General features: G+C 42.8%; 1 protein-coding gene and 1 long non-coding RNA gene across 2 annotated transcripts in view; one reads left to right on the forward strand and one right to left on the reverse strand.

Annotated features, from left to right (window-relative positions):
* The window catches only part of LOC144592109 (uncharacterized), a 235,876-nt gene that overhangs the window by 13,413 nt on the left and 200,792 nt on the right, over nt 1-21,671 (reverse strand). The gene's annotated exons all lie outside the window — the stretch shown is intronic.
* Nucleotides 3,116-21,671, forward strand: part of pcsk1 (proprotein convertase subtilisin/kexin type 1) — a 52,353-nt gene continuing 33,797 nt past the window's right edge. Inside the window, exons 1-3 of the mRNA XM_078396470.1 lie at nt 3,116-3,929; nt 19,208-19,312; nt 20,245-20,367. Coding sequence (XP_078252596.1) covers nt 3,579-3,929; nt 19,208-19,312; nt 20,245-20,367 — 579 coding nt within the window. The 5' untranslated portion in view covers nt 3,116-3,578. The remainder of the gene's footprint in view (nt 3,930-19,207; nt 19,313-20,244; nt 20,368-21,671) is intronic.

A 21,671-nucleotide genomic window follows, 5' to 3' on the forward strand; every position in this document is an offset into this window, starting at 1 on the left:
CTATTCATTTGAGTGGAGATCTTACAACAGCAAGGAAGATACATAGGAATAAAAAACATTTAAGTTTGTTTTACTATATTTGCACTAAGGTTTTTAATTACTTAAAGACATCCAGTCATTTACAACAATTTAGGTTTATTAATGTTTTTCTAATTGTGCATTTGATTTTTAATAAGGAGAAAAAGGAACCTGACTATGAAGGACATTCAGAAGCATTTAAAGAGCTTGTCAATTTTGACAAATGGTAAATCTGGGAGCATGTCTTTCCATCTGTCGAAGATTGCTTCATCCATTGAATGGACAGTCCTGATTGGGTTTGTTTACATGATTGGACTGCAAAACACAAGGCCCTACTGCTGTGCTGGGCCTTGCATTCTTAGTTCAGCATATTTTCGTCCTGCAATTTTAGTTTTCTGTATATTAATTATTTGAGCATGAGACCTCTGTGGGTAAGGAACTTTCAGGGCATTTGGGGGTCATAGAGTCACAGAGTCATAGAGTGATGTAGTGTGGAAACAGGCCCTTCGGCCCAACTTGCCCACACCGGCCAACATGTCCCAGCTACACTAGTCCCACCTGCCAGCAATTCATCCACATCCCTCCAAACCTGTCCTATCAATGTAGCTGTCTAACCTTTTCTTAAATGTTGGGATTGTCCCAGCCTCAACGACCTCCTCTGGCAGCTTGTTCTATGTATCCACGATCTTTTGTTTGAAAAGTTACCCCTCAGATTCCTAGTAATTATTTTCCCCTTCACCTTAAAAATTGTGTTGCGGGTCTGAAGTCATCTGTATGAAGATGAGTACATAGAATATACACTCAATGGTATACATTGAGTACCATGAGTACTCAAGGCCAAATTACTCATGAAGCTCAAATATTAGAAGAACGCCCTCAAACCATCTATAGAGAATATTCTGCAAATTTGAGGAAGAGTCTTCAACCTGAAATGTTAACTCTGAACCTTTGTCCACAGATGCTGTCTGATATGCTGAGGATTAGCAATGATTCTGCTTTTATTTCAGTTTATGTATTTCACTTCATGGAACAAGATCAATAGATCAAAGGCTAATTTCAATAGACAATAGGTGCAGGAGGAGGCCATTCGGCCCTTCGAGCCAGCACCGCCATTCAATGTGATCATGGCTGATCATTCTCAATCAGTACCCCGTTCCTGCCTTCTCCCCATACCCCCTCACTCCGCTATCCTTAAGAGCTCTATCTAGCTCTCTCTTGAATGCATTCAGAGAACTGGCCTCCACTGCCTTCTGAGGCAGAGAATTCCATAGATTTATAACTCTCTGAGTGAAAACGTTTTTCCTCATCTCCATTCTAAATGGCCTACCCCTTATTCTTAAACTGCGGCCCCTGGTTCTGGACTCCCCCAACATTGGGAACACGTTTCCTGCCTCTAACGTGTCCAATCCTTTAATAATCTTATATGTTTCAATAAGATCCCCTCTCATCCTAAATTCCAGTGTATACAAGCCTAGTCAATCCACCTTCAACATACGACAGTGTCGCCATTCCAGGAATTAACCTAGTGAACCTGTGTTGCACGCCCTCAATATCAAGAATATCCTTCCTCAAATTTGGAGACCAAAACTGCACACAGTACTCCAGGTGTGGTCTCACTAGGGCCCTGTACAACTGCAGAAGGACCTCTTTGCTCCTATACTCAACTCCTCTTGTTATCAAGGCCAACATTCCATTGGCTTTCTTCACTGCCTGCTGTAGCTGCATGCTTCCTTTCAGTGACTGATGCACTAGGACACCCAGATCTCGTTGTATGTCCTCTTTTCCTAACTTGACACCATTCAGATAATAATCTGCCTTCCTATTCTTACCACCAAAGTGAATAACCTCACATTTATCCACATTAAACTGCATCTGCCATGCATCCGCCTACTCACACAACCTGTCCAAGTCACCCTGCAACCTTACCATACCATACACATACAGCCGGAAACAGGCCTTTTCGGCCCACCAAGTCCATGCCGCCCAGCGATCCCCGTACATTAACACTATCCTACACACACTAGGGACAATTTTTACATTTACCCAGCCAATTAACCTACATACCTGTACGTCTTTGGAGTGTGGGAGGAAACCGAAGATCTCGGAGAAAACCCACGCAGGTCACGGGGAGAACGTACAAACTCCTTACAGTGCAGCACCCGTAGTCAGGATCGAACCTGAGTCTCCGGCGCTGCATTCGCTGTAAAGCAGCAACTCTATCGCTGCGCTACCGTGCCGTGGTAGCATCCTCTTCACAGTTTACACTGCCACCCAGCTTTGTGTCATCTGCAAATTTACTAATGTTACTTTTAATCCTTTCATCCAAGTCATTAACGTATATTGTAAATGGCTGCGGTCCCAGCACTGAGCCTTGCGGTACCCCACTAGTTACTGCCTGCCATTCTGAAAGGGACCCATTTATCCCCACTCTTTGCTTTCTGTCTGCCCACCAATTTTCTATCCATGTCAGTATCCTGCTCCCAATACCATGTGCTCCTATACTTATCACGTTATACATGTTTTTAAATAAAGTATGATTAGATGCACTTTGTAACATTTAACATCAGCGGTTAACTTTCTACTTGCCTTTTTTATATGCGTTTTAAATATGGTCCGAATAGATATAAATTCAATTAATAACTAAAAAAAACGTCGGGATAATCCTGCTGCAGTCCTAAAAGGTTGTTTCCCTGATCTGAAGGAATTATGCACCGTGATTGATATCGCACACGTCAGCTCCAGATTACTATTTTGGGAATAACTTTTGATGCATCTAACGTGATTTGTTCGGTGCCATTTTACTGCGATTTTCAATCTCCCACAAATAAAGGCCACGAATAGTTTAATTCATGAAACGTATGCACATCTGATCATACTTGCATCACATAGATTTACCAAAGTGCCTAGTGTTACTTCTGTTATTCTGTGTAGGCTTTGCAACCCAAGAAGAGACTGTTGATTCTATTTGTAAGTTAATCATTTAACCCTCTCCCCGCTGCTGAATGTAGCAAAGTACATTGGGGCACCGCGTGCAATTGGAGCCATTTGGCGGGTACAGATATCCGATCTATGGGAAGGCCAGAAGCTTTTTTGCGGTTTCGGTCTCTATCTAGCCCATCATCCAGGCAGACGAAGAGCTGTTTACGTTCCTTGCTATCAGAATAAACATTTAAAAATTAATCGTTTTCCGGAAACGATCTTTCTCTTGTGATTTAAATTCTTGCTGCATTTTATTTGCAACCCTGCTACTTCGAAAGGCATTAGTTGGGAATTGGATTTTTATTTCACAAGCTATCTCCAAGTGGTATTTTATTGGTGATGTCGGTGCCGCTCGCAGCCCGCTGCTGGGATATGACGGCTGTCGAGCGATGTGATTTCAGCAGTGGACAGTTCCCATTAGAGATGTGTCACAGCACTTGCACAATGAATTCCTCTGACCGCTTTTAACAATTCCCTCTTGGGGAACATTTGATCGATATTGTTGTGGAAGCTACAGCGATTTGACGTCAGGGCGATGCCTTGCGTAGCATTTGGTGCGTAGACACTGTTTTTTTCTATTCATGCTCGGAGATACCGCTTTCATTTCGCTTGACAGCATCCAGCTCATTGCAAAGACACTTCACCGCCTCTCCACACTTAGTACGGGACCAGCCCTCGCCCTCGCAGTGCTTGCCCCAATCCCGCGGCGTTTCCTTCTTCTAACACCCTTATTTTACGGCATCGAAACGACAATGAAACTGAGATGTCCTTCGCTGAGATTTGCAGCTCTCCTGGTGTTGGTGATCTGCTCCATCACTGACATGGCCAGCACAGACAAACAATACGTTAACGAATGGGCAGTGGAAGTGGTCGGAGGAGCGCAGGTAGCGAGAGCTATTGCCGAAGAACTGGAGTATAATTTTGTGGGTCAGGTAAGCATTCTTTCGATGCAAACTATATTGACATTGCACCGAGCAATTTAATTTCTAATACCAGCATGGTCGCAGGTGGGGTTGCTTGTTTGCCAACCAAACACACTGTCCAGCGACAACAGAATTCCCTTCAACATGTATCAGTGGGAATAACTGATATCATGACATTGTGTGAGCTTTCAGTAGATGTGGTGTAGAAGCAACAGCGAGAGACGAAATCCTAAATAGCTATCTCGGTCATTCCGTAGAGAAGCAGCTCGCTTTCCTGTTTTTGAAACTTTAAAAATGTATTTTTTGGTATACCGAGTATCATTGAGACGGAATGTCCGCGGTATCTGATAAGGAACTGACAATAATGCATGGATGGTGATCACAAGCAGATTCTATTCCAGGACCAAACACAAGGGTAGATTTTTTAAAAAAATATATAAAATCAGTGTTAGTTAGGCTTGAGCAAAAGATAAACTGCTAAAATAACTTAGCGGGTCAAGCAGCATCAAGAGGGCAACATAAATGTTGCTCCAGATTCCAGCATCTACAGTCTCTGTTATCGGACCATCCCCATGTCTTCACTTATGTTGCTTGGTCTGCTGAGTTATTTTAGCAGCTTGTTTTTTTAACTCCAGATTCCAGTATCTGCAGTCTCTTGTATCTCAATAGTATCTATCACCTGTTTCATTCCGATATAGCCCGCTGGTCCACTCAATGTATGCACGAGACTTTTGCCTCTACCTACTGATATCATGAATGTTTCCAAGTTCTCATTCTAATCCATTTTAAGAAGGATCCTCTATTGAGTGGCTCGTGAGTTTATGCTCATAATTATGTTGACAATCAGTTTCTAGTAGTGCTGTCCCTCCTTTAGCAAGGTCTACAGAGAGCAGCTAGTCGCACGAGACTATCCCGAAGTGGAATTTTAGACTGTATTTGATTGCCCCGAGATACTGCACATTTACTGGTGAGACTTCTTCGTCAATGGACAAATTCCCCGGCCACTATCTTGATATTTACTACACCCAATTCTCCGCAAGGAGTTCTTCCATAGTTGTCTTTGGGTAGATGAGGAGCAAAGACATTCAAGTTTAGGCTCACAATGATGTTGTCAACCAGTTTCTGGCACCACGATATGATACCATCGGTATAAAATATATGCTTAGAGTTATGCGAATTATGTGAATAACATGAATAAATAAATTGCATCCCGTTCGTATTACATTCACAGGATGCAATTTATCACTGTGTACTGGCAACAGAAAAAGAGGCTTGGATGCCATTAAAACGTTGTGCAGGTCCGTCCAAAGTCCTCCCCCGCTTGTGAACGCCAGAGTTATGTACAGCTCGTACATAAGAGCAAGTGTTTGGGAGAGCGGATGGATGGATTTGCCGGCTGCTGCTGCAGGTATCCTGCCGTGTGGGAAGTTGGTTCGCGGTCACATTTCCGAGAATTGTTACAGTGAACCAGCCGAGATCTTCCAATAGTTTAATTTTTGTCTATCTGCTGGAACCCAGGGAGGACCTTTAATTTGCATCACAGTATTCCCACTCATTTCTAAATTAGTGCAAAGGGTATTTTGGAAACTTTCCTCCCACCTGCACTATTATTAACTCCAGTCACACAAAAGGGGGGGAGTAGGTTTGCACTCAGATATATTTTCACACAGAATATTGACAGCGCGGTTAATAAATAAAGTGCCCAGATTTTAAATGAAGATTTGCGCAAGGACATAATGCATTATTTTTAAATTTATGCTTATTCCTATCGGTTGCTTTTATAAATGTGAATTCGAATTTATTTTTAAACAAGCACAAATGTGGAAGAAATGGCATCCATTATTTTGATGCATTAAATGCTCCACCCTTAGCAATTAGCAAAAAAATCTAAAATTACTGAGAATAAGAGCAACTGACAGAGGAAACAAAACATTTGACCAGGTGTTGGATATGTACTATGCAAAGAAAGATGGATTGATATATTAAACCAAATAGATACGACTTTAATATTTGGTTGCAGTAAACATATCTCTATATTTCAATTACCTTCTCAATATTTCCTGCAATGTTGTAAAAAAAAAGTCCCATTTGATAATTGATTGGGATCAAAAGGATTCCAACCCCAACTGTAGATCCAGATATTTATACTAAACAAAACCTAATCAATATATGTTAAAGCCTCAAGTTAAACAGGAATTATTTTTAAGTCACAAGCCTTCTGCATTTTGGATTCCTGAACTGTCTGATCAGATGGTTGGATATTTAATTCTGATTCTGATGATTGGATAAATGCTGTCTGGTAAACTGATGTCTTATCCTTCCACACTATCCTTCCATACATGGCTACCTATGATCTTCGTTTCCGTCTCAGTAGAAGAATAGAGAATGGTTGTAGACATTCAAAAGAGAGAAAATTTGTTTTAAAGTGACATTTGCCTTCACTGAGTTGTGGCTCTTCAGATACAAGAATTGTACACAATATCTAGGGTCCAGGTTTGGAATATTATTGCCGGAGATAGTATTGAACAGGAGGGCGGATTAGAAGAGGACCTTGGCTTTGCTGATGTTGTGAATATGGTCCATCCAGCTGTCTAATCATATGACTTGGTCACAAAAAGCTGGAGTAATTCAGCGGGACAAGCAGCATCTCTGGAGAGAAGGAATGGGTGACGTTTCGGGTCGAGACCCTTCTTCAGACTGGTTAGGGATAAGGGAAACGAGAGGTATAGATGGTAACGTGGAGAGATAAAGAACAACAAATGAAAGATATGCAAAAAAGTAACAATGATAAAGGAAACAAACCATTGTAAGCTGTTTGTAGAGTGAAAATGAGAAGCTAGTACGACTTGGGTGGGAGAGGGACAGAGAAAGAGGGAGTTTTGGGGCTACCTGAAGTGAAAGAAATCAATATTCACACCACTGGACTGTAAGCTGCCCAAGCAAAATATGAGATGCCGTTCCTCCAATTTGCATTTAGCCTCACTCTGACAATGGAGGAGACCGGGGAAAGAAAGGTCTGTGCAGGAATGGGAAGGAGAATTAAAGTGTCCAGCAACCGGGAGATCAGGTTGGTTCATGCGAGCTGAGCAAAGGTTTTCCGCAAACCAATTACCCAGTCTGTGTTTGGTCTCGTTGATGTATAAGAGTCCACATCTTGAACAACGGATACAGTAGATGAGGTTGGAGGAGATGTAAGTGAACCTCTGCCTCACCTGAAAGAACTGTCGGGGTCCCTGGACAGAGTCGAGGGAGGAGGTATAGCGACAGGTGTTGCATCTTCTGCAGTTGCAGGGGAAGGTACCTGGGGGAGGGTGGTTTGGGTGGGAAGGGAGAGTTAACCAGGGGGTTGCAGAGGGAATGGTCTCTGCGGAAGGCAGAAAGGGGTGGAGATGGGAAAATGTGGCTAGTGGCGGGACCGCATTGGCGGTGGCGGAAATTTCAGAGGATTATGTGTTGTATGCGATGGCTGATGGGGTGGAAGGTAAGGACTAGGGGGACTCTGTTTCTGCTGCGACTAGGGGGAGGGGGAGCAAGGGCAGAGCTGCAGGGTACCGAGGAGACATGAGTGAGGGCCTCATCTATGATGAGAGAGGGGAACCCCCATTCCCAAAAGAATGAGGACATCTCGGATGTTCTAGTATACATGGTTGGTTGGCATCCGTCCATCTGCAGGAGATGATGGTGCGGCTTGGTGTGGTCCTGCTTGGGGAGGGGGATCTTTCATCTGTGGTCATCAGGTTGGCATCCGTCCGTCTGCGGGAGGTGACGGTGTGGGTTGGTGTTGCCCTCTGTGACCAGCAAGGATGAAGTGTCCTCTCCATTTGATTTGGTTGCTGAGCCTGGGCAGCTAAATGGGAATACAGACTTGCCCAGCATCTGCATTCCCCTCTTGATCTAACAGGCTGATTCCCGAGGAACGGCGTTGCTGCTACGTCTGGGATCTACTCGGTTGCAAGAGTTGCTGGAAGGAGGATGCACGAGGGATCAGCCGACCGTCTTTAGGGACTCCAGCTCCAGTGCCTTTGGCTTTCCTGAGCCTTACCCACAAGGCAGCGGTGCTATTTAACCCATAGCTGGGACCTGGTTGATGGACGCCAGGGCGTGTCCACACGCGTGGGCCTGCACGTTGTATCTCTGGGGGCCAATGTTCCTCTGAGATTCCCATGCAGTTTAGCCTTGGACTGAAGGTGGCCCGAGTTACCATGTGTTGCCACGAGGAGGCACTGCGAGAGTCTTGATGATGCAGAGGTTATGTACTGGCAGGGGGAGGCTTACGCACTCGGCTCCCTTTTTCGCAAAAATTGCTAGCCAGCGGCATCTAGATTTATACCAGGGCACTACACACATGCAACACACTGTGGCTCGCGCCACCAACACCTCTAGTATATATAGATACACAGAAAATAGGTGCAGGAGTAGGCCATTCAGCCCTTTGAGCCTGCACCGTCATTCAATGTGATCATGGCTGATCATCCACAATCAGTACCCCATTCCTACCTACCCCTCATATCCCTTGATTATGCTAGCCCTAAGAGCTCTATCTATCTCTCTTTTGAATGCATCCAGTGAATCGGCCTCCACTGCCTTCTGAGGCAGAGAATTCCACAAATTCACAACTGTCTAGGTGAGCATGGAACACTGATTTGGTCAACTTGTTAACATTGACGGAGCTCAGCCTTCAAATGTCCTCAAATGCAAGCGTCATCGGTGTTCTGCAACTTACTTGCAGAGATTTTGGGTGGCCATAGTTCTGGAATGCAGGGAACCTCAGTTAAACATATTCCATTTGTCTTGTAGATTAGATCCACTCCACTGTGAGGTTTGGTGGAGGTGAGGTATGGTATTGTGAGATGGTTGGAAAATGTTTGGAGCAATAATGCAGACTTGTTTGATGGCAGTCCTCACTTGGATTTGTTGTGGGCATTGGTTAGGATCAGGGCTTGCATGCAAACATGAAGCAAACTATAAAATGGATGCTCAGATAAGTCTTATATAGAGCGGCAAAATTGCAAGCTACACGCATATGGCCAAATCCTTGGCCTTAAATATTAGTTTGATTGTTTTGAAAACTTCTTCCCAATTTTATTCAGAATATCATTGAACTCATTCTCCTTCGAAATTTTTCCGCTTTCTTTTTTCATTGTATTACTTGTCACATAGTTCATTGAACAATGTGCATTATTTCACATACAGTACATGCACCAGCGTACATGGTGAAATGCAGAAATGAACTGCAATCATTTAATGATTTTTATATACAATCCTTAATTTAAATTAATGACACAAATATCAAAATTCATCATCAGTGCAGTACACAGATGATGATTTTTGATATTTGTGTCATTCATTTTAATGGCACTTGTAAAAATCATAAAATTATTAATACAATGGCATAGTAACAAAGCTGGCCTCACAACTCCAATGACCTGAGTTCAGTCCTGATCTCCACTGCTGTTTGTGTGGCGTTTGCACATTTTCTTTGTGGGTTTCCTTCAAGTGCCTCAGTTTTCCCTCACATCGTGCTGGGCGTGCTGATTGGTACGTGAATTGACACCTGTAAATCGGTCCCCATTATGCAGGTGAGTGCTACAATGTGGGTGAGCTTGATGGGAATGTGGGATTAAAATGGAATTAGTGTAGGATTAGTTTAGATGGGCAGCATGAAAGTTGGTCTGAAGGACCTGTTTCTTGCTGTATGACTGTATGTCTGTCCTTGCATCATGTCATGTAAGATAAGACAATATTGCAAGTCAATAAATAGTTAGGTACACAATTTTAAAGTCTTTATCAAGAGATTGAGAAGCAATTAGAATGAGGTGTGCTGGCACTGATGGAGGAGTGTGTTTGTAGTAGGAGGGTGTGGAGGACTGTATTGAACTCAGATGACTCAGAAGCCAAGTCAATGGACTTTTTTAAGGCGGAGCTTGACAGATGCTTGATCAGGAAGGTGTCACGGGATATGGGGAGAAGGCAGGAAAATGGGGTTGAGAGGGAAAGTTAGGTCAGCTATGATTGAATGGCGGAGTAGACTTGATGGGCCGAATGACCTACTTCTGTTCCTAGAATTTATGAACATATGAAATCCATACCCAAGGGCAGAGTAAATATTGTGCAGAATGCTTTATATCATGAAAGCAGAGGATTTCACTAGTTCACGTTCACAAGTTATAGGAGTAGAATTAGGCCAAATGGCCCATCGAGTCTACTTCGCCATTCAATCATGGCTGATCTCTGCCTCCTCATCCCATTTTCCTACCTTCTCCCCAAAACCCTTGACACCTGTTCTAATCAAGAATTTGTCTATCTCTGCCTTAAATATATCAACTGACTTGGCCTCCACAGGATTTGAAAGTGTACCACTCAAAGTACAGTGGTGATGCAATAGTTAAATAACCAGACTCATAATCCTAAACTACCAGTTCATGACCTGAGTTCAAATCTCATCAAGAGAGCATGACATTTAAGATCAGTCAATTATCTAGAATTTTTAAAATATATATCATCTCACAAGGGAGCCGTGACATTTAAGATCAGTCAGTTGCCTGGAACGTTAAAAAAACACATCGAATCATAGGTTTCTTTGACCAATAGCCACTAGATTGGGCTAAAAATCTTAATGGCTCACTAATGTTTGTCAGGGGAGGTTATCTGCTGTCCCAACTAGTCTGGCTCAAATGTCACTTCACACCCACCATATGTGGCTGACTCACTGCTTGAAGCTGTCTAACTGCATTCAGCTGTAGGTGACTCACCATCATGTCCTCCAGGGCATTTAGTAATGAATAATAAATATGGATAGACAGAAAAAGCTGCAGTAACTCAGCGGGACAGGCAGCATCTCTGGAGAGAAGGAATGGGTGACGTTTCGGGTCGAGACCCTTCTTCAGTCTGAAACGTGGACAGAGAATCAAGGGAGACAGAGGAACTGAACGAAATTTGCATTAGGTGAGAAATAGTATTGGGTAGACTGATGGGACTGAAGGCTGATAAATCCCCAGGGCCTGATGGTCTGCATCCCAGGGTACTCAAGGAGGTGGCTCTAGAAATCGTGGACGCATTGGTGATCATTTTCCAATGTTCAATAGATTCAGGATCAGTTCCTGTGGATTGGAGGGTAGCTAATGTTATCCCACTTTTCAATAAAGGAGCAAGAGAGGAATTATAGACCAGTTAGTCTGACATCGGTGGTGGGAAAGATGCTGGAGTTAATTATTAAAGAGGTAATAACGGTGCATTTGGATAGCAGTAACAGGATTGGTCTAAGTCAGCATGGATTTATGAAGGGGAAATCCTGCTAGACTGATCATCTGGAATTTTTTGAGGATGTGACAAGTAAAATGGAGGAAGGCGAGCCAGTGGATGTAGTGTATCTAGACTTTCAGAAAGCCTTTGATAAGGTCCCACTCAAATCCTCTTGTAATGAAGGCCATCATGCCATTAGCTTTCTTCACTGCCTGCTGTACCTGCACGCTTACTTTCAGTGACTGGTGTACAAGGACACCAAGGTCTCATTTGCACTTCCCCTTTACCTAACCTGACACCATTGAGATAGTAATTTGCCTCTTTGTTTTTGCTGCCAAAGTGGATAACCTCACATTTACCTACATTATATTGCATCTGCCATGCATCTGCTCACTCGCTTAACCTGTCCAAGTCACCCTGCAACCTCCTAACATCCTCTTCGCAGTTCGCAGTGAGCAAAATTAGAGCACATGGTATTGGGAGTAGGGTATGGACATGGATAGAGAATTAGTTGGCAGACAGGAAGCAAAGAGTAGCAGTAAACGGATCCTTTTCAGAATGGCAGGCAGTGGCGAGTGGAGTGCTGCAAAGCTCAGTGCTGGGGCCGCAACTATGTACAATATATATTAATGATTAGGATGATGGAATTAGAAGTAACACTGGCAAGTTTGCAGATGACTCAAAGCTGGGTGGCAGTGTGAACTGCCAAGAGGATGTTAGGAGGTTGCAGGGTGACTTGGACAGGTTAAGTGAGTGGGCATGGGATGGAGGGACTGTCATATGAAGAAAGATTGGAAAGACTGGGCTTGTATTCACTGGAGTTTAGAAGGATGAGAGGGGATCTTATAGAGATGTATAAAATTATAAAAGGACTGGACAAGCTAGATGCAGGAAAAATGTTCCCAATGTTGGGGGAGTCCAGAACCAGGGGCCACAGTCTAAGAATAAAGGGGACGCCATTTAAAACTGAGACGAGAAGAAACTTTTTCACCCAGAGAGTTGTGAATTTGTGGAATTGAGGCCAATTCACTGGATGAATTTAAAAGAGAGTTAGATAGAGATCTGGGACCTAGTGGAATCAAGGGATATGGAGAGAAGGCAGGTACGGGGCACTGATTGTGGATGATCAACCATGATCACAATGAATGGTGGTGCTGGCTCGAAGGGCCAAATGGCCTCCTCCTGCATCTATTTTCTAAGTTTCTATGTTTCTATGCAGAAATGCTGCCTAACCCGTTGAGTTACTCCAGCACTTTGTGTCTATCTTTGGTATAAACCAGCGTCTGCAGTTTCCTTCCTACACATAATTTTAAATGGGCCAGTAGTCAAACAAGCACATAAAATAAATGTAGGAGCCATTTGTGTGGTGAATCTGTGGAATTCTCTGCTACAGAAGGTAGTAGAGGCCAGTTCATTGGCTATATTTAAGAGGGAGTTAGATGTGGCCCTTGTGGCTAAAGGGATCAGGGGGTATGGAGAGAAGGCAGGTATGGGATACAGAGTTGGATGATCAGCCATGATCATATTGAATGGCGGTGCAGGCTCGAAGGGCCGAATGGCCTACTCCTGCACCTATTTTCTATGTTTCTATGTTGTGGGATGAATACATATATGGGCATAATAGACTGGGAGGAGCCAGAATTAGAAATATATCTGGGGATGCAGAGATGGGAGGAGTCAGACATGGAAGAGCCATGGTGAGATAGAGTTCTCACCAGGCCGGCGACGAGAGAAGAGTTTAGATAGATACAGATCTGTTTGTATTACTACTTCAATAAATGACTAATTAAACTGAAACGTCTTGAAGATCTCTCTGTTGTTGGTTTGCGTCAAGGTCGATCACTCCACCCTCTGTGAAGTGGTGGCAAGCAGAGAGGACTTTAGTGGAAAGGACCGAAGTTGCCACTACAATAAATGTGATCAACAAATTAGTCAAATCCTGAAGAACGAAAAGTGAGGGACACCTATTGAATTTGAAAACCTTCACAAATACGTTGAAATGGCAAACATATCCTATGAATAAGAATGGACCAATAAACTATAGTAAGAAATGTTTCATGCATTTTAACACCATGAGAGTTATTATTAAGGAATTAAATTTTTAAAGGTGTGACTGAAGGTGACTAAGTATAGTTTGTATCCTGTTTCTAGGGTGTGGAAGACATGGTTAAGGCCACATTAATTGCTGAGTAATGAAGCTCATTACGATGCTGCCTACCTCATAAGAGTGGATGAGAAACATGACTCAAGAAATCATCAATCAATAAGCCAGATGAGGTTTCTTTCCTTGGAGGATATTAGTCAATCAATTAGATGATTACATAATCTAAGTTTTCATGGATACTTGTTTATGTTTAATTGCTAAATGTCTATACTATATCCAGAAGTGACTAAAATACAGTTGTAACTTGGTACTAATTGTAAGTTTCAAGTTGTTTGATATAATTTTGGCAGTCACAAAGCTAAAATAAATACATTCCCGTATACCCAAAATTAGTTGCACAAACTAAGATGCTTATGCTGATCAGAGTTAAGGGAAAGTTTGAATTCAGGAATAAAGTAGTGCTTCTTCTGTATTTAATATAAATCAAAAAGAAGGAACAAAATTAACGTGGGTAATTGTAGATCTGGTAGTTCATGTCAATAATTGGCGACATAAATCAGTTGATCAAAAGAAAAAGATACATGGCCTCTAATGTGTTATCAAAAGAGGGATATTGCTTCCCTACCTGATTGATATCTTGAGGATGTGATGAACATTATGAAATTCTTCAATGCAGAGCACTTGATTTCCAGATAATCTATATCAAATTCATCATGGAGTAGTGAGTTCAACGTCATTACAGCAATGGGTATTCTGGATAAATCTTTGCATTGAATAAATAATTTGCTGAATGTGAGGTAATGAGGTGAATAGAAAGTGCGAAGGACAGGTATAGATCACCTTACCACTTCCAAGATTTCTAACAGATCTAAGTTCACAAACGAAATTGCACCTAATCTAAGTGACAGGATAACTCAAATACTGGGGAAGAAGAGAAGAATAATAACTCTGACAAGACTGACTACACATAACTGGTGTAGAAACTAGAGAAAAGAATACTGTTGGAAGTCTAAAATGCTTTTAATGGAAGCTTGAAAGCAAGAAAACTGTGTAGATGGGTATCGGGACCAACAGAGAAGGAAAATACTTATGATACTTATGATTTGTGGAAAGGAAGTATTGATTTAAAGCTTTCTCTCATTGGCATGCCCAAGTTTTAATCATAGGTTCAATATTTTGCGCATAACATTAATAAAGATATTCAGGAAAACCATCTATCTCACTGCACTAATGGTCACCTCAGATGTTTGAGCTAGATTAGGCACGAATGACCTCCTCAACACAAAACGTCGCTAATTGTTTTGGTACTTGCTCAGGTGCACAGTCACCGTCACCTGGATGTTAATTCCTTTTTATGAGTAGATGTGGGAGCAGTCAGACACAAAATACATTGAGAATGACAGCGTATCAGGAAACCATTCCCAAACCAGTGACATCTGCAGTTAACCAAAATGTTTTGGTCTGCCTGCAACCAATACCCTTGCAAGAGGCATGTTGCCAGTTTATTGGGCTAATAGGTTTTCTTAGATAAATTAACAGGAGTTTATAACTTAAAATTTTTGATGAAAACCTATTCCAATGAAGTTCCAATGAAAACAAAACAAGAACACTGAGAGGACAGAAGATTTGACAGGCACATTTTTCAGTTCACAAGGCAACCTCACAATTGCTTTCCTGAGGGACCATGTGAAAGGTTCAGTTTAGAGATTATGTGGTGGGAAGCTGGCTACAAGACATGGAAGCAAAATATGTAAAGTTTGCAGTTCTATTCTGAAACTTCAGAGATGATTACTTGTGAACTGTACATTGTAGATCTCAAAGGCAGGATCAAATTGGGGACCACTAATGCGCAGTATTTTGTGACTCGAAACAGAATGATTGTGAACCACAATCCCAGCAGTAAACTGTTTTGATTCTGCCTTCAGTTTGATGAGGAAGGGAGTCAACAGATGTTGCGTGGCGCAACGGTAGAGTTGCTGCTTTACAGCGAATGCAGCGCCGGAGACTCAGGTTCGATCCTGACTACGGGTGCTGTACTGTAAGGAGTTTGTACGTTCTCCCCGTGATCTCGGTTTTCTCCGAGATCTTCGGTTTCCTCCCACACTCCAAAGACGTACAGGTATGTAGGTTAATTGACTGGGTAAATGTAAAAAATGTCCCTAGTGTGTGTAGGATAGTGTTAATGTGCGGGGATCGCTGGGCGGCGCGGACTTGGTGGGCCAAAAAGGCCTGTTTCCACGCTGTATCTGAAATATGAAAATATGAAAAATATGTTCAGCTGATATGAGGTTATATCTGTTACAGAGAGTGTAGTTGATGCTCTTCTACATATTTGAACACGAGTGCTTTTGGTGGCAGAGTAAAGCTCCTATCCCACTTAGACGATTTTAAGGCGACTGCCGGCAACTAGGCGGAGAGCAGGTAAAGTACAGTTGGGGCCCGTTGCAGGTGTGGGTTAGTAGGTGTCGGCAACTAGGCTGTCGCTGAACGTTTGCTGGGGTGTCGTGGGCATGATTGTGAGGAATCTTCAATGCATCGTAGCGGATCTCGGCGCATCGCGGAAAAAAATTCCAGATAGAAATTTCTCAACTACAGCTGGCTTGTCGCCAGGTATCGTAGCTTATGGCGGGCGCTGCCGCATGCTGTTCCCAGGTTTGCTAGGTTGTCGCAGATGCATTTAGATGCACGTAATATTAAATTAAGAAAAGGCATTTGAAGATACCAGAAGATAGTTTTGTTTAACCAATTTATTTACCGTCAGGACATTTGACAGGAAGATTGGAGGCGACAGTTTGACGGTCAGGTAAGCGGGGAATTTTCGCGATGTTCCGAAGACGGTGTAATCTCTTAGCCAGGTGCTAGTTTCACAAAAAAAGGAACTTGTATCGACCTGACTCGGCATTGTCGTGGTCATTGTCGTAGGGTAGAAGAAAATTTTGACGATCTGCTACGACTTTGACAGTCGCCGGCAGTCGCCTTAAAATTCGCGTAACTGGGACAGGCCCTTTAGTGCCAAGTAAAAATAATCTGCTGGAGCAAATAGTGGTGTGCGCTTGACCTGGTTCCTGTGAAGATCAAGGAAGATCCCTCTCTGAGATGCTCAGTTTTAGTTTTAGTTTTAGAGCTATTGCATGGACACAGGCCCATCGGCCAACCGAGTCCATTTAGTACATGTTCACACTAGTTCCATATTATTCCACTTTCTCATCTTCCTCCTACACACTGGAAGTAATTTTACAGAGGTCAACTAACTGAATGAATAAATGTGCACGTATTAGGGATGTGTGTGGAAGGCAGAGCACGCCGAGGAAGTCCATGCGGTCACAGAGAGAAAGTGCAAATTCCACCCAGACAGCATTTGTCGGCATAGTGGTGAAGCGGTAAAGTTGCTGCCTTACAGCACCAGAGACCTGGGTTCAATCCTGACTACGAGTGTTTTCTATACGGAGTTTGTACATCTGTGCTCCAGTTTCCTCCCACATTCTAAAGACGTGCAGGTCTGTAGGTTAATTAGCTTCTGTAATTTGGCCCTAGTATGTAGGATGCGAAACTCGGATAACATTGAACTAGTGCATGGGTGATCAGTGATCGTCGTGGAGTCAGTGGGCTGAAGTGTCTGTTTCCATGCTGTATCGCTGAGCTAATCTAAACTAAAACTACATTTGAGGTCATGATAGAACCTGGGTCTGTAGCGCTGTGAGGCAGCAGCTCTACCAGCTGTGCCAATGTGCCGCCCCATCACGCTTTTGGCTAATGTCCTGTAGCTTTAGGAGCTTGAGTGGGCCCCACCTCAGACTGCACCAGTAGCAGCTGCAGAGACAAACTGAGCCATTGAGATACAAGTCTGCATGTGAGGTGGTGAAGAAGGGGGCAGGAGAGGATAAGAAGTGCTTTGATGAGCACTCCAGGTCTGCTTTTGTCAGCCTGCGTTTCATGGCACTTCTGCACTGGAGCTGAGTTTCTGATTACTATCCCACAGGTTGATACGCCAAGGGGTGCCTGTCACACACCGTCTTTTAAATTAAATCCATGATGTGCAAGTCCTCAGTGAGGACTAGAATGAACTTTCTTCGTGGAGATGCAAGGAACTGCAGATGCTGGTCCATAAATAAAGACCAAAGTGTCAGAGTAACTCAGCGCATCAGGAAGCATCTCTGGAGAACATGGTTAGGTGACATTTCGGGTTGGGACCCTTCTTCAGAATTGCTAACTTATTTAATGATCACGCTTGATGGTCCATTCAGATTGCCTTGCTTTCCATGGACAAAGGCAGCAGACCTCATATTACCCTGGGTAGGCAAAGATTTCTTCATTATCCCTGCAAGCATGCATGGCACAACTTCAACAAATTCCTGTTCACTATATATTATTTGCCTCAGTTCTACACATTTACAACTCTGAGTCGTAGTGTATGTATGAGATCAGAAACTTCTTAGTCCTCCGACATCTACTTCCCATTGTTTTGTTTGTCTCCAGAATCTGCCCTTGCTCACTTGTAACTTGAGTTTCACCAAATCAAAGCACAACCATCGTTCTGGGCAGAAGTGCTGAGATGGTGAGCCCTCAGTGTGTGGCATCATCTGAGAAGAAGCCATCTTTATCCTTCTATTACACATTGGCAATTGACCTATGGGAGGTTATAGACAAGAAAAAGCAGTGATATCTGTCAGCAAAGAAAGTGTGCAGGGTGGGGAAGGGGGTGATCTTTAAAGTCCTGGTACACTGGGAGCTGGGAACAACCAGAGGTGTATTGCAGGGGGAGGGGGAGGGGGAGAGATTTGGGGAGAGCAGGGAGACCAGTGACACACAGAAACCCCAGAATATTGCGTCGCATGCTCATGGATAGTTTTTGAATCCAAATGGTCATTAACTTCACCAGCCAGGAGAAAAATAAGACATGGGCAGTATATTCAGTATTTGAGGCTTCTTCTGTTAGCATCAATAAGCCTCAAGAATACTTAAGAACCTCAATATGACAGGATTTTGTTTCTCACTGTTGTGTGTTATGAGCCAATTGTCAGTAAGCTATCAGATTTCTAACGTGCATTTTAACATGCCATTTATCTCCCGAGCCTTCTCCTTTGCAGGCGATATTTGCAGGCCACGTCCTGATGCCCACAAGAATGAGACAATGACTGAGAACAATGGCACATGCTAATGCATAGATGGACAGTGTTTATGGATGGTCACTGTGACATTACATTAAAATGAGATGGGTTGCCAGTGGTATCTGTGTAATGGAAATCCCACAGAAGCAATTAGACAGGGATAGGACAAGATGTCACTAGCCTTTGTCCATGGGAAATCAGAAATCAGCAAATGCTGGAAATCAAAAATAAAAACAGAAAGTATTGGAAACAATCAGCAGGCCAGGCAGTGTCTATGGAAAAGGAAACCAAATTAACATATCAGCTTGAAGACTCTTCATCCGATACAGAACTGCATCCAGGCGAGGGGCACTAAAACTGTCTTAAATCCCTGACTATTTCAAGCATTTCTTCTTTCCCTGATAGTGCAATGTTTGAGTTAAAAAGTTATACCAAGCTCTGGGTTTCCTGTATGTTAACAAACCGCGCCCCACCCCAACTCCTGTACCTCTCCCTCACTCGATTTATTCACAAAATGCTGGAGTAACTCAGCAGGTCAGGCAGCATCTCGGGAGAGAAGGAAGTCCTTGTGTGGCACTAAAATTACTGCACCCTTTGTTTACAAACTTCAGTACTTCCTCACAATCAGCTAAAATCATCAATCTGTAATTATCAGGTCTCTTCCTTTCTCAAACAATAGTATGACTTTTGCAGATTTTATTCAGTCCAAATATGCAAATCCTGAATCCAAAAAGATCTGCAGAAATGCAGAAAAATAGCCGAATGAATAAAATCTCATTTTATTGGTTGATATAATTCGTATTAATCATTCTGTTCCATCTTTACTTCTTTAGATTGGAGAACTTCAAAATCACTATCTACTCCGACACAAAATTCATCCAAGAAGATCTCGAAGGAGTGCTGACCACATTACAAAACGATTATCTGAAGATGAACGGGTACAATTCATTTCTTTATAAGATTAAAATAAGGCAATAGCAGATTCTATATATTAGTGGATGCATAAAAATAAAGATGATCAATACTAAACATAAAAACAATTTTGTATGATTTAGCAATACCAAATTTGCAGTTATATGATCTAGTCTTGTAGTTACCTTTCATGGACTACATACACTGCCATTTCCTCTTTCTTCTGGTTAATTGACTATTCATATGGAACACGTCAGAGTGTCATTCCATTCTATCATATACGTAGAACAAGTCAGCTGTGTCTAACCAGAAAGGAAATAACAACTATGGTCACCACTGGAATGGAAGTGCACTTTTATGGATAACTAGTTATTAAAAGATCACATTGTGTATTTTCAGCAAAGAGTCTAATTAAAAAGGAGCATGGTTTTGTTGCAGAACGAGAGCACAAAGGGAAAGTCTACGTGTGATACCTGAATCAAGTGGATATTTGCAAAATCTCCAGGCCTAGGCCCGCATTCAGTCCTTGAGAACTGTACGCTATCAAGAATTTATCTTTAATTTAAAAGGCTTGAGAAACAAATCAGAGGGAAAGTTAAAGGAGACAAGCAGTATGAAAGATCTGGCTTATATTAATTATTGGTGGGGCATTGAACCCCTGATTTATGTAGATCAAATCAATGCAAACAAACACTTTTTATCTTCAAAGAGATTGTGTTTCAGTCTAGATGCAGACATTAAGATTAACAGTTTTGCAAATCTATGGCAGTGGAGGGGAAGCATTCCAGAGGAAGTTCTCAGCACATGTGTTTCTATCATTATCAGTGTAAGAATAACATTGAAAGAGAAAATTATAAACAAAGGTGAATTACATTCTGGCTCATTTATAAAACTGTTTGCGAATGATAAAACGAATAACATGTCCCATGTTCTATTTCTGTATGTTACTTAACTATAGGTGGCTTGGGCAGAACAACAGTATGAAAAGCAAAGAAGTAAGCGGTCTCCACCAAAGGACTGTGCAGATTGTATGGCAAAGAAAATGTTTACCGATCCCATGTGGAATCAACAATGGTATCTCGTGAGTGCTTTGATTAGTATCAATAAAACATGTATAGTAAAGAACTACTTTAAATAGTAGCTTAGGGTAATTCTTTAAAATTCCATCTACATGGAGGGGTCATTATTAAGTTCCATTTCATCTTCTGATCTTCCAGTTCTTGACTTTAGTGGAGACAAAGTCATACTTAGTCCTTGACTTTGCCCCTGGCGTATACCAGAGAATGGTATATGTGCTGTTTATATAGTTATGATTGAATAGCACCATAATTAAAATGAATGTTTTAACGGAATTAACAGAAGATCTCGTATTTTTATTGTGACATCGCATATGTAGAAACCGGAGGAGGCCCCTTAAGCTTGTTCCACCTCCAGTGAGATAATGGGTGATATCCTGGTTCTTAGCCCTAGGGTTAATAGCCCTATCCTGGTTCAAATCTTACCTCTCTGACAGACACCAGTTCATCTCCATTAACAACTGTAAATCCCCCACCGCTCCCCTCCCCCAAGGTGTCCCCCAAGGCTCAGTCCTTGGCCCCCTCCTCTTCATCCTCTACCTGTTCCCCCTTGGTCAATTAATCCGCCGTCATGGTCTCAACTTCCACTGCGTCGCCGATGATATCCAGCTCCTCATCTCCACCAAGTCAATCTCCCCCACCACACACTCTACACTGACAAACTGCATCACTGAAATAAAATCTTGGCTTCAATCAAATTTCCTCAAACTCAATTGCAACAAATCTGAAATCATCATCATTGGTCCAAAAACGTTCACCAAATCCACCCAAAACTTCATCCTCAACATTGATGGTCTCCCAGTATCCACCTCCCCTCACATCCGGAATCTTGGAATCATCTTTGATCAAACCCTCTCCTTCGACAAACACATCACAAAGACAGCCTTCTTCCACCTCAAAAACATTGCCCGTCTCCGTCCATGCCTCTCCTCCACAGCTGCAGAAACCCTCATCCACGCCTTCATCACCTCCCGTCTGGACTACTGCAACAGCCTCCTCTATGGCGCACCCTCAAAAATCATCAGTAAACTTCAATACATTCAAAACTCCGCTGCCCGTCTACTCACCCACACCCCGATCCGTGACCATATCACCCCCGTCCTTTACAAACTCCACTGGCATCCCCCAGAGAATCCAGTACAAAATCCTCCTCATGACCTACAAAGCCCTCCATAACCTGGCCCCATCCTACCTGACCGACCTCCTCCACAGGCACACTCCCACCTGCACCCTCCGCTCTGCTGCTGCCAATCTCCTATCCCCCCACATCCGGACCAAACTCAGATCCTGGGGGGACAGGGCTTTCTCC

Source organism: Rhinoraja longicauda, chromosome 3, assembly GCF_053455715.1.
Source record: "Rhinoraja longicauda isolate Sanriku21f chromosome 3, sRhiLon1.1, whole genome shotgun sequence".
NCBI lineage: Eukaryota > Metazoa > Chordata > Chondrichthyes > Rajiformes > Arhynchobatidae > Rhinoraja > Rhinoraja longicauda.